Source organism: Pristiophorus japonicus, chromosome 3 (genome assembly GCF_044704955.1).
Source record: "Pristiophorus japonicus isolate sPriJap1 chromosome 3, sPriJap1.hap1, whole genome shotgun sequence".
In the NCBI taxonomy this organism is placed as follows: Eukaryota; Metazoa; Chordata; class Chondrichthyes; family Pristiophoridae; genus Pristiophorus; species Pristiophorus japonicus.
In genome coordinates, this window is record NC_091979.1 from 262,253,926 (window position 1) to 262,267,272 (window position 13,347).

Here is a 13,347-nt window from a genome sequence, read left to right on the forward strand (position 1 = left end):
CCACCGGCACCTGGGAATCCCTGCCCCAAGAATGCCTAAAATAGAGGAAAGCATCCAGGAGGGTGCTGAGCACCTCGAGTCTCATCGTCGAGAGTGTTATGTCTGTACTGTACTTATGAATGACTCCACGAGGCAATGTGTTGTACTCAAACTGTAGTGACCTTGGTCTTTTATTCATAACTCCAGAGTGAGGCACAAGCATGGTGGGCAGCCTTTTATACTGAGCCCTGTACACCTATGCAGGTGACCCTCAGGTCTCCCACCGCAGTGCCCTCTGGTGGACAGCCTCTGCCACAGGGGCAGGGAACCCCGGTTTCCACCAGTTGCACCCTCTAGTGGTGCCAGCATAGTATATACAGTGTAAACCTTATTGATAGTACATCAGGTAACAAGTCTCCATCTGCAACTATACAATGACTACACAGAGTATAACTATTGTCTGCATATATAATAGAGAGCATGCAGAAATCAAGCGCAGACAGAAGGAGCGTGCGGCAAACCAGGCTCCCCATCCACCCTTTCCTTCAACCACTGTCTGCCCCGCCTGTAACAGAGACTATAATTCCCGTAATGGACTGAATAGCCATCTGAGAACTCACTTTTAGAGTGGAAGCAAGTCTTCCTCGATTTCAAGGGGCTGCCTATGATGATGATGTTGGAAATTCAGGCATGAGCAACACACCATTCATTTAAGTGGAAATCAGAAAGTGACTTCTCATGCACATTTCCCATTAATAGCATATTAGACCATTTCACTGCGCTAATCTGATGCTAATGTAATGACCAGTTCTTCTCTGCGTTAACTATCGCTGCTGATGCAGTGGCATTTAAGTAGGATACCATTAATAATAAAGAGCTGTGACACTGCTCCTAATGGAATGATGATTTGAAGTTTGAACATAATTTTGTATTTTGTGAGTAATTTACTGAATTTCAAATTACATCTGGAATTACCTTTGATACCAGTCAATTGCAGACACACATTGATTGTCAGGTGCATTGCAGCAATAAAGCCTTTACAAGCCAGGCCTGTTCCCTGAATGAGAGGGCAGGCAACTGTCCTCCTCGTAAACTGGTGTAAATGCTGCTCCTGAGCTGGTCACTAGGACTATGGACTACATGTTTGAATGATCCACCCACCAGTTCTCATGTCCTCCTTGCAGGAGATACCTGGTAATCACTCAGTGGGGGTAATATTTATATTCACTGCTTGGGCAGTCAACTGGTGAAGCAAATCACCTCCCCTCCCCATTATAAAATCCGCCCAATTTTTATCCCATTGAAATCAATAGCACAGCACATAATGTGTGATGGAAACAAACTGGCTGTTTTTTAGCATCAAACACTTGACTTCCCAAGATCTTTGATATTGATATTGTTGATGCGTTTAAACTGTTCCATCTGCATGTAAAAAGGTTATCCAAATGTACTCTGATAGTAAAACACAGCCAAAGGTTTACAACCTGCTGCCTTGTTAAGTAATGCCACCGCTGTTGGTAACTTCCATGGTATGGCATGCCCCTTTACAGACAAGAATCATTGGGGAGAGTGATCACAGTATGGTTAAATTTGTAATACAGATTGAGGGTGAGGAAGTAGTGTCTCAAACGAGCGTACTATGCTTAAACAAAGGGGACTACAGTGGGATGAGGGCAGAGTTGGCTAAAGTAGGCTGGAAACACAGACTAAATGGTGGCACAATTGAAGAACAGTGGAGGACTTTTAAGGAGCTCTTTCATAGTGCTCAACAAAAATATATTCCAGTGAAAAAGAAGGGCGTTAAGAGAAGGGATAACCAGTCGTGGATGACCAAGGAAATAAAGGAGAGTATCAAATTAAAAACCAATGCATACAAGGTGGCCAAGGTTAGTGGGAAACTAGAAGATTGGGAAAATTTTAAACGACAGCAAAGAATGACTAAGAAAGCAATAAAGAAAGGAAAGATAGATTACGAAAGTAAACTTGCGCAAAACATAAAAAGATAGTAAAAGCTTTTACAGATATATAAAACGGAAAAGAGTGACGAAAGTAAATGTTGGTCCCTTAGAAGATGAGAAGGGGGATTTAATAATGGGAAATGTGGAAATGGCTGAAACCTTAAACAATTATTTAGCTTCGGTCCTCACAGTGGAAGACACAAAAACCATGCCAGAAATTGCTGGTCACGGGAATGTGGGAAGGGAGGACCTTGAGACAATCACAATCACTAGGGGGGTAGTGCTGGACAAGCTAATGGATCTCAAGGTAGACAAGTCCCCTGGTCCTGATGAAATGCATCCCAGGGTATTAAAAGAGATGGCGGAAGTTATAGCATTTGTTATAATCTACCAATATTCTCTGGACTCTGGGGAGGTACCAGCGGATTGGAAAGCAGCTAATGTAACGCCTCTGTTTAAAAAGGGGGGAAGACAAAAGACAGGTAACTATAGGCCAGTTAGTTTAACATCTGTAGTGGAGAAAATGCTTGAAGCTATCATTAAGGAAGAAATAGCAGGACATCTAGATAGGAATAGTGCAATCAAGCAGATGCAACATGGATTCATGAAGGGGAAATCATGTTTAACTAATATACTGGAATTCTTTGAGGATATAACGAGCATGGTGGATAGAGGTGTACCAATGGATGTGCTGTATTTAGATTTCCAAAAGGCATTCAATAAGGTGCCACACAAAAGGTTACTGCAGAAGATAAAAGTACGCGGAGTCAGAGGAAATGTATTAGCATGGATAGAGAATTGGCTGGCCAACAGAAAGCAGAGAGTCGGGATAAATGGGTCCTTTTCGGGTTGGAAATCGGTGGTTAGTGGTGTGCCACAGGGATCGGTGCTGGCACCACAACTGTTTACAATATACATAGATGACCTGGAAGAGGGGACAGAGGGTAGTGTAACAAAATTTGCAGATGACACAAAGATTAGTGGGAAAGCGGGTTATATAGAGGACACAGAGAGGCTGCAAAGAGATTTGGATAGGTTAAGCGAATGGGCTAAGGTTTGGCAGATGGAATACAATGTCAAAAAATGAGAGGTCATCCACCTTGGAAAAAAAAACAGTAAAAAAGGGAATATTATTTGAATGGGGAGAAATTACAACATGTTGCGGTGCAGAGGGATCTGGGGGTCCTTGTGCATGAAACTCTTTTGGAGTCCTTGTGCATGAATCCCAAAAAGTTAGTTTGTAGGTGCAGCAGGTAATCAGGAAGGCGAATGGAATGTTGGCCTTCATTGCGAGAGGGATGGAGTACAAAAGCAGGGAGGTCCTGCTGTAACTGTACAGGGTATTGGTGAGGCCACACCTGGAATACTGCGTGCAATTTTGGTCACCTTACTTAAGGAAGGATATACTAGCTTTGGAGGGGGTACAGAGACGATTACTAGGCTGATTCCGGAGATGAGGGGGTTACCTTATGATGATAGATTGAGTAGACTGGGTCTTTACTCGGAGTTCAGAAGGATGAGGGGTGATCTTATAGAAACATTTAAAATAATGAAAGGGATAGACAAGATAGAGGCAGAGAGGTTGTTTCCACTGATCGGGGAGACTAGAACTAGGGGGCACAGTCTCAAAATACGGGGGAGCCAATTTAAAACCAAGTTGAGAAGGAATTTCTTCTCCTAGAGGGTTGTGAATCTGTGGAATTCTCTGCCCAGGGAAGCAGTTGAGGCTAGCTCATTGAATGTATTCAAATCACAGATAGATAGATTTTTAACCAATAAGGGAATTAGGGATTATGGGGAGCGGGCGGGTAAGTAGAGCTGAGTCCACGGCCAGATCAGCCATGACCTTGTTGAGTGGCGGAGCAGGCTCGAGGGGCTAGATGGCCTACTCCTGTTCCTAATTCTTATGTTCTTATGTTCTATGATTTGAAATTCCAGTAATATTTCATGCATCAGAAATTCTGCAGAGCTCTAATTTTTCCAGATGAATACAAGTATAGCAATTCCAATGTGCTATTCTCAGTGAGTCTTGGCACACGATAAGAACATAAGAAATAGGAGCAGGAATATGCCATACGGCCCCTCGAGCCTGCTTCGCCATTTAATATGATCATGCTGATCCGATCATGGACTCAGGTCCACTTCCCTGCCCGCTCCCCATAACCCCTGATCATTTCTGTCTTAAATTTATTCAATGTTCCAGCTTTCACAGCTCTGAGGCAGCAAATTCCACAGATTTACAACCTTCTGAGAGAAGAAATTTCTCCTCATCTCAGTTTTAAATGGGCAGCCCCTTATTCTAAGATCATGCCCTCTAGTTCTAGTCTCCCCCATCAGTGGAAATATCTCTGCATCCACCTCGTCAAGCCCCCTCATAATCTTATACATTTCGGTAAGATCACCTGTCATTGTTCTGAATTCCAATAAGTAGAGGCCCAACCTACTCAACCTTTCCTCATAAGTCAACCCCCTTATCTCCGGAATCAACCTAGTGAACCTTCTCTGAACTGCCTCCAAAGCAGGTATCCAATACTGCACCCAGGTGTGGCCTCACCAATACCCTGTATAGCTGTAGCAAGACTTCCCTGCTTTTATACTCCATCCCCTTTGCAATAAAGGCCAAGATTCCATTGGCCTTCCTGATCACTTGCTGTACCTGCATACTATCCTTTTGTGTTTCATGCACAAGTACCCCCAGGTCCCGCTGTACTGCAGCACTTTGCAATCTTTCTCCATTTAAATAATAACTTGCTCTTTGATTTTTTTTCTGCCAAAGTGCATGACCTCACACTTTCCAACATTATACTCCATCTGCCAAATTTTTGTCCACTCACTTCGCCTGTCTATGTCCTTTTGCAGATTTTTTGTGTCCTCCTCACACATTGCTTTTCCTCCCATCTTTGTATCATCAGCAAACTTGGCTACGTTACACTCAGTCCCTTCTTCCAAGTCGTTAATATAGATTGTAAATAGTTGGGGTCCTAGCACTGATCCCTGCTTGTTACTGATTGTTAACCCGAGAATGAACCATTTATCCCGACTCTCTGTTTTCTGTTAGTTAGCCAATCCTCTCTCCATGCTAATATATTACCCCCAACCCTGTGAACTTTTATCTTGTGCAATAACATTTTATGTGGCACCTTGTCAAATGCCTTCTGGAAGTCCAAATACACCACCATCCACTGGTTCCCCTTTATCCACCCTGTTTGTTACATCCTCAAAGAATTCCAGCCAATTTGTCAAACATAACTTCCCCTTCATAAATCCATGCTGACTCTGCCTGACCGAATTTTGCTTTTCCAAAGTGCAATTCTCATGGCAAACTAGATATGCAGTTATCGGCACTCAGGTGTTTGTTCAAACAATAATGGATCAAATGAGGGTTGATGTAGAACTAACTATTTCAAACAAAACTTGCAAATACCAGTTCAATTGATTCAGATTTGTATGCAGCATCCAGTATCAACAGTGTTGACAAATAGACTGAATGAAGCACGGATTTAAAAAACAGACACAGCATGAAAATATCTAAGTATACATTGTGAAAATATCAAAATCAATGTAAAACCGATTTACCACAAGTAAAATCTCCTCCAAATGCTGCAGGGCAGACACAGTGGTACTTTTCAAAGTCTTCTGAGATACATGTACCTCCATACTGACAGGGCTGTGAATCACACGGATCTATTAAGGGTTTTAAGTGAATGTTAAAATTTTCATTGATACTATTATTTACAATAAAGTGATCTCTTTGAATAGAAAACAATGGAAATAGTTGTTAAATATCCATAATAACTAATTGTACAAGCCCACTATAAATAAAAGATATCTCAGAAAATCTATCTATTGATCTATACTATAATTAAAAAAGGTACGTGTATTCCTTGTCACATCACACTTTGTGTCACACTTAATTATAGGCAATCTTTCTTGCAAATAATTAACTCAGTCAAATCGTTCAGAAAAGAAGTTGATTCATGGAATGTACAAAAAAATGCTCCCACCAACAGAAAATACCTTACATAAGAACATAACAAATAGGAACAGGAGTCGGCCCCTCGAGCCTGCTCCGCCATTCAATAAGATCATGGCTGATCTGATCATGGACTCAGTTCCACTTCCCCGCCCGCTCCCCATAACCCCTTATCGTTTAAGAAACTGTCTATTTCTGTCTTAAGTTTATTCAATATGCCAGCTTCCACAGCTCTCTGAAGCAGCGAATTCCACAGATTTTCAACCCTCAGAAGAAATTTCTCCTCATCTCTGTTTTAAATGGGCGGCCCCTTATTCTAAGATCATGCTTTCTAGTTCTAGTCTCCCCCATCAGTGGAAACATCCTCTCTGCATCCACTTTGTCAAGCCCCCTCATAATCTTATACATTTCAATAAGATCACCTCTCATTCTTCTGAATTCTAATGAGTAGAGACCCAACCTACTCAACCTTTCCTCATAAATCAATCCCCTCATCCCCGGAATCAACCTAGTGAATCTTCTCTGAACTGCCTCCAAAACAAGTATATCCTTTTGTAAATATGGAAACCAAAACTGCACAAAGTATTCCAGATGTGGCCTCACCAATACCCTGTATAGCTGTAGCAAGACTTCCCTGCTTTTATACTCCATCCTCTTTGCAATAAAAGCCAAGATACCATTGGCCTTCCTGATCACTTGCTGTACCTGCATACTATCCTTTTGTTATTAGCACTTGAGTCAGAATGTCTGTAAGCTATAACTTGAAAAATATTCTTCGCAATCTCACTTAGAAAAAGAAAGCTGGACATTTTTTCCTGATTCTAACCTGCAGCCTGAAGAGCAACTAAACACTGACTGACTTCACATTATACTGTTCTCTTGTCAATCAATTAACTTTGATTGACCTGATGCTCTTCTTTACTTAGAAACAATTAGACTTTGTGACTTTAAAAGGATAGAGATGCAATTCAGGGGCATACCCGGGCATGTATAATACATTGTATGTGGTACAATATCCCTGTCCTTACAAAATAATAAATTATTCAACTTTTCATGTGCAATGCCAAAAGATCTACTGGCATAGGTAAGAATCCTTAATTCCAATTTAAGAAGCTGAGATCTTTGGGGGGCTTTTTTTACAAGTTTTATTTTAAGATTGTGCTTATTTACTAATTAGACCTCGTGGCTTTAAACGGCCAATCCAGTTGCACACAGATGTATTTTTAAGATAGAATACTACTCCTGTCCTTATAAAACAGCTGTCAGCAATGCTATAAAAGAGATACGATAGTACTTAATAAAAAGATTTGACCACAATCTTCTTTTATATCACTTTAAAATTAATTAAAAGGAAACTGTTTCAACATAACCAACAAAATTGACCATACGACCAAGATAACGTGCGGGAATGTTTATTTAAGCAATGCATACCTGGGCAAGTAGTCCTGTAGCATCGAGCAAGATGTGTCTTATAAACCCGTTTCCAACTGCAAAGAAATATCATTTCTGTGAGTAATTATCGTTATTTTCATAGACAGAATGTAAAATATTATGCAATATTGTCCAAAGTTTTATATTATGAAATCACCCCCAATGAAATATAACTTAGTTCTTTTACTTGATCCTTTACTAAATCAGTTTATGACGTGGCAACAAAAAAATATTTACGACAAGATTGTTCAGCAATGGGGTGGGGAATATAGTGCTGTTCTGCTGAATGAATTACAATGGGCCATAAGTATCTGGTGATCTTTTGAATTTTTTAATAAACCTTCTGTGTGGTGCCTTATTGAATGCCGTTTGAAAATGCATATACAATACATCTACTGTACCCTCTATCTATACAGTATGTCACGTCTTCAAAAAAAACTTATATTGTCAAACAGAACTTGTCTTTAACAAGTCATTGGTGGCTGTCATAATTATCCCATGCAGCTCTAGTTACTCACTAATTTGACCTTGAATTCTATGGGGTGGAAATTCAGCCGTGCCTCATTTGGGGTGGTAACCCAGGCAGAGTGGTAATTTTATTGCCTTGAAAAAATTTGCAGCCTTCGGCCAGAAATTCGTCAGAATTGGGCAAGGAGCTGACAGGGGCACTCAATCAGTCGTTACACACCAGAGCTGGGGCGGCCATAACGAAAGTTTGGTCAGTAAATTTGGCGGACCCATTGCGCATGTGTGGAACTCCGCGTCAGACCCCGGGAACAGCCGAATCCTAAAGGCGTGGCAACTCACGTTCATGCATGCGCAGTTCCAGCTCCACAGGGTCTTCAGAGTGTGAAAATGGACCAGCCAGGAGGACGCCAACTTTCTACCCTTTTCTCCATCGCTGCCCTCGATGCCTTGCTGGAGACAGTGGAAAGTTGCTGGAGTGCACTCCAGCCTGGAGGGGGATGAATGCCAGCGCCTCGGGATTGCAGAAGGTTCTGAAGGGAGGTGGCTGAGCACATTACAGGCCGGAGTGCGGTGCCCACAATAGCGACCCAATGTCGCAATACTTTCAACAGCCTTACTAAGGTGGTCAGGGCAAATACCCTTTCCAGTGCTTTCATGTAAACCTCTGTCTCCCACACACTGTAAAGACTTTGCACTGCCTACCCCTCCCCTATGTGTACCAGGCCATGCTCCTCAATCTGAAGCCAGCCTGAGACCTCTCCATGGCCTCATCAGACATTCCCTGCCCATCCAAGTGCCTCTCACCTTCGGCCTCCTTACTCAGCCTGAGTGCACCTACCAGCACCTTTCAGCTCTTCATATGCGATCCCAGTCCTGAGCCTCACACGTACTGGTAGTTGCTTGTGCCCTAGACCCACTGTTCACACATCCACTATGCGATGCTACATAGCATGAACTGCCGATAGACACACTTTGCCATCTTACTCGTGAGTACCCTACCGCAGACACATGTGGCACACCAGCACCTACACAGCCACCTGCAAATTTTTGCTTTCGTCATTGCAGGACAAACTCGCGCACAATCTGCGCGAGTTGGAACGTCGGGGAGAGGAGGGCCAGCCCTACCTGCAGGACCTAACCGACCAGGAGAAGCGGGTGTATGGCCTTGGGTGCTGCAGTTGTGGTGCAAGAGGGCGAGAAGGCAGAGCCCCCATTCGACAGTGACAGTATATGAATGAGATTGGTCCAGATGGGCAGGTGAGATGCAGGAAGAATGTTCCCGATGTTGGGGAAGTCCAGAACCAGGGGACATAGTCTCAGGATAAGGGGTAGGCCATTTAGGACCGAGGTGAAGAGAAACTTCTTCACTCAGAGAGTTGTTAACCTGTGGAATTCCCTGCCGCAGAGAGTTGTTGATGCCAGTTCATTGGATATATTCAAGAGGGAGTTAGATATGGCCCTTACGGCTAAAGGGATCAAGGGGTATGGAGAGAAAGCAGGAAAGGGGTACTGAGGAAATGATCAGCCATGATCTTATTGAATGGCGGTGCAGGCTCGAAGGTCCTACTCCTGCACCTATTTTCTATGTTTCTATGTAATGTCCTCTCTCAGGAAGACATCATTTGGTCCATCAACCCTACCATTCCGTCTTTTCACCTGCCGCGGTGTGGACGCCAGCCATCCCACACTGCTGCCGCCCATTCTCAGGCGGGGCTGTCAGCAACCGGGTCTTCCAGGCCCAGAGCTGATCCAGGGTGTCGTGCTACCCCATCTGTCCTGTCCTGTCTCCCTCACACACACAGCAAGCCTCAAGCGATCTTGCTGCAGGCACTGAGGACCCATTGAGAAGGAGCTGGAGACGAGGCTGAGGAGTGGGAAATGTTTTTGAAAGACCCACTGATCAAAGGTGTGGTCATGGGCCCTATATTGAAAAGGTCAAAATGTTATTCATCTGTTGTATTACTTGAAGGGATGAGTGCCCCATTTTGTTTTCTTTGAGGGAGGTGGGTTTTTTGGGGTTGTTTGAGGTATGTGTTTGCAATAAAATGTAATGTTGAACGTTTCATTCAGCCTCTGGTGTATGACTGTAGACTTGTAATGGAGAGGTGGCATTATCGTGCCTCAATACATGCTCATTATTGGCTGCATTCTTCAGCACACTCCATTTAAGCGAAGTGTTCCTTTATGAACCACAGGCGAATAGCCTTGCCGCTGCCAGTATTGGCACATTGCCTCCTCCATGGATGCTGCTGTTTCTTGCCATGTTGCTATTCATTCGGGGCGTCGGCACGCTCCTGTTCCTCCTCCTCCTCATCCTCCTGAGTTGGCCCTGTGATCCCCACTGGCAAGGCCTGGGCCCTCATGATGGCCAAGTTGTGCAGCATGCAGCATACCACAATGAATAGTGAGACCTGTTGAGGGGAGTATTGAAGGCTGCATCCAGAGCAGTCCAGGCATCGGAATCGCTGATTCAGGAACCCTATAGTCTGCCCTATGATGTTGCGGGTGGCGGCATGGCTCTCATTGTTCCTCCGGCTCTGTGATGGGGTTGCGGAGGGGGGTGGGGGGGTCATTAGCCAGGTGACCAGGCCATATCCCTTGTCCCTGAACAGCCAACCTCAGCCTTGCCATGGTGGCTGAAACAGTCGAGGCACAGTGCTCTCCCCAGAATAAAGGCGTCATGTGCACTTCCAGGATAGCGAGCATTGACTGCGAGGATGCACTGCATGTGGTCGCACACAAGCTGCACATTTAGGGAGTGGTATCCCTTTCTGTTTCTGAAGATCTCTGCATTCTGGAATGGTGCTCACAAGGCCACGTGCATGCAGTCAATTGCTCCTTGAACCCTCAGGAAGCCTGCTATCCTGGAAAACCCACATGCGCGCTTATCCTGTTTCTCCCTGATCATCGGGAAGATAATGAAATCCATTCTCTGTGTGTAGAGAGCCTGTGTGATGTCACAGATGCAGCGATGTGCTGTGAATTGAGAGACGCTGCATATGTCCCCTGATGCAATCAGAAAGGAGTCAGAGGCGTAGAATGTGAGTTCCATAGTGACCTTCACTACAATGGGCAGTGCAGTCCTGGTGTCGATGTGAGACTGCAGGTTTTCCTGCAGAAGATGGCATATCTCTGTAACGACCTCCTTTCAGAACAGAGTCTTTGGACACACTGCTCCTCGGACAGGTCCAGGTATGAGTTTTGCCGCCGGTAAAGCCCTGGGGGGTATGACCTCCTGCCTTGACATCTAGGGACTCTCCTCCTTCGGCTGCCAACAAGGCCAACGGCCCTTCTCTATTTACGACACCTTGCTACAGGATGTAGAATGCGATGTTAGCGAACTAATAATGCCCCCATTAAAGTTTACGAAATAAGTTTCTCTCAAGCTCAACTGGTATGTCTGTCTGCCGCTGCAAGCTCGGAGGCTCACCACCTGCTGTGCGTAAACATTGCAGTAACTGTGACCTCTGACGGAAGCGCTTCCTCATCCCTTTATGTAGCCACCAGTTAACGACTCTGCAAGCCTGTACCGACTGTTTTTCCAGACGTTGTTCTTGATGGCCATTAAATGAGGCGGCTGCACCTAATTTTCCGACCGCGGTGCAAGCTATGATTGGAGTGATTGTCAGCAACCAGCCTGGTTTGTGCCCCTGATAAGCCTCTAATGAATTTTCGGTTGGAGCGTTAAATGCTGCGCTTCCGTCAGTAACCTCTTACGCTCCCATTAACGCCCCCTCTGGCCACTAACTGAGGTGTTAGCCAACTAAAAATCCAGCCCAAGAGTTTACCCACAGCTGATATTAGACTAATAGGTTAATAGTTACCCAGTTTATTCTACTGTCCCTTCTCCAGGTCCTGTTTTCCTATCTAAGAACAATTATAAAATTGTGGTCAGAGCCTCTGTTATCTCCTCTTTTACTTCCTTCAAAAGTTATGGGTGGCTGGCATAAAGACCCATGACTTATCCATCTCATCTTCTGCTAACTATTTCAGAACCAATTCCTTTTCTATAGGTTTCTCTAACAAATGTTCCACTCTCCTCCCACACTGCTTGGGCTTGACATGATGGTAGCGATTGGACCACGTTGTGGACCTAAGCAGGATCAATCTCAGTCTTTAGGTGACACTAAGTTTCAGTGCTTTGCAGTTCTTATTTTCTTGTCATTGTATAGTTACAAGTCCACAGTTACTAACCTGTAATAAGGACACAGCGTTGAGAAAGGTCCACTAAATCCATTTGATCCCTTCCAACACATGAAGTTTCCTTTAAATTCTTTCACTGTTTCTAGTGATTTACGTTGACAGACGTGGGATTCAAGTTTACAAGCTGAAAGGAACCATATTGCAAAGTTTTAATTGTACTTCTGCAAATATTTGAAAATTATTTATTAAAATTAAAAACTTTTCCTAAGAGGAAATGCATACTTGAAATAAAAAAATTGGGGAAACACTTTCTACTGAAAACACTCCCCTAGACTTTCCTTCCCCTTTAATAAATCCAACTAGCTCAATTTGCATCTATTCAAAGGTCAGAGTTGGTATTAGATCTGAAGTGAGCATCTGATATTAGTCTGAAGCCGATGGTGGACAGGCTTGAAATATTATAGGGGCTGATTTTCAATTATAGTGCACAACAGGCAGGCGATGGGTGGAGTGATCACACCACCCGTCCAATGGCAATGGCAATTGGCCCAAACCATTTTCATGGTCGGACCTCACTGGAATTTGTTCAGTGCTCAATGGGGACTGATAGCCAGCTTGCTGATCGGGGTGACAGGAAATCAGACAGCTGCTCAGTGGAGTCGATCCTCAAGATAAAGGAACGGGGAAGATGGGGACGAGAACAATCCTGGGAAAGAGCAACTGCGCAGCCAGCAGTGGATGGGAAGATTTTGGCAGGGATAACGAGCAGCAACAAGGTGTTTGCTGCATTTTCGAAGCTCTACCCACTGCTACCTGAAAATTGCACGGGGGTCCTACAGTGTAGGGCCCCAATTTAAATTAAGGCTTGTTTCGGGCAGTAAAAAACCTGGCTGCCCATATTAAGGCTGATCCAAGAGTCGGATGGGCGACCAGTGGGCAGTAGGACTTAACAAAAATATCTGCCTACCACCCCATTTTTTAGTGTGTATGAGGCAATAGGCAGGCCTAAATCCCACATAGACTTAGTTTACTATTGTGTTCTACATAAAGTTGATAAGCTTTCTTGTGTTATGGTACGCTTCAGAAGGCATGCTATATTATAGATTAGATGGTATTTGCACATACATGCATTGAGGGTCTTATACCATTAAGACAGAGTTGGTTAAAGTGGACTGGGAAAATATATTAAAGGGTAAGACTGTAGAAATGCAGTGGCAAAAATTTATGATGATATTTCATAACTCTCAGCAAAGATTTATTCCAGTGAGAAATAAAGATGCTAAGAGAAGGATGAACCATCCATGGCTAACTAAGGAAGTAAAGAATGGTATCAAATTGAAAACAAAGGCATACAATGTTGCGAAGGACAGTGGAAGGCCAGAGGATTGGGAAATT

At 43.8% G+C, this 13,347-nt stretch overlaps 1 protein-coding gene across 1 annotated transcript in view; it reads right to left on the bottom strand.

Annotated features, from left to right (window-relative positions):
* Window positions 1-13,347, bottom strand: part of vwa2 (von Willebrand factor A domain containing 2) — an 81,070-nt gene that overhangs the window by 34,575 nt on the left and 33,148 nt on the right. Inside the window, 3 exon segments of the mRNA XM_070873978.1 lie at window positions 5,514-5,621; window positions 7,342-7,397; window positions 12,004-12,136. Of these exon segments, the coding sequence (XP_070730079.1) occupies window positions 5,514-5,621; window positions 7,342-7,397; window positions 12,004-12,136 (297 nt within the window).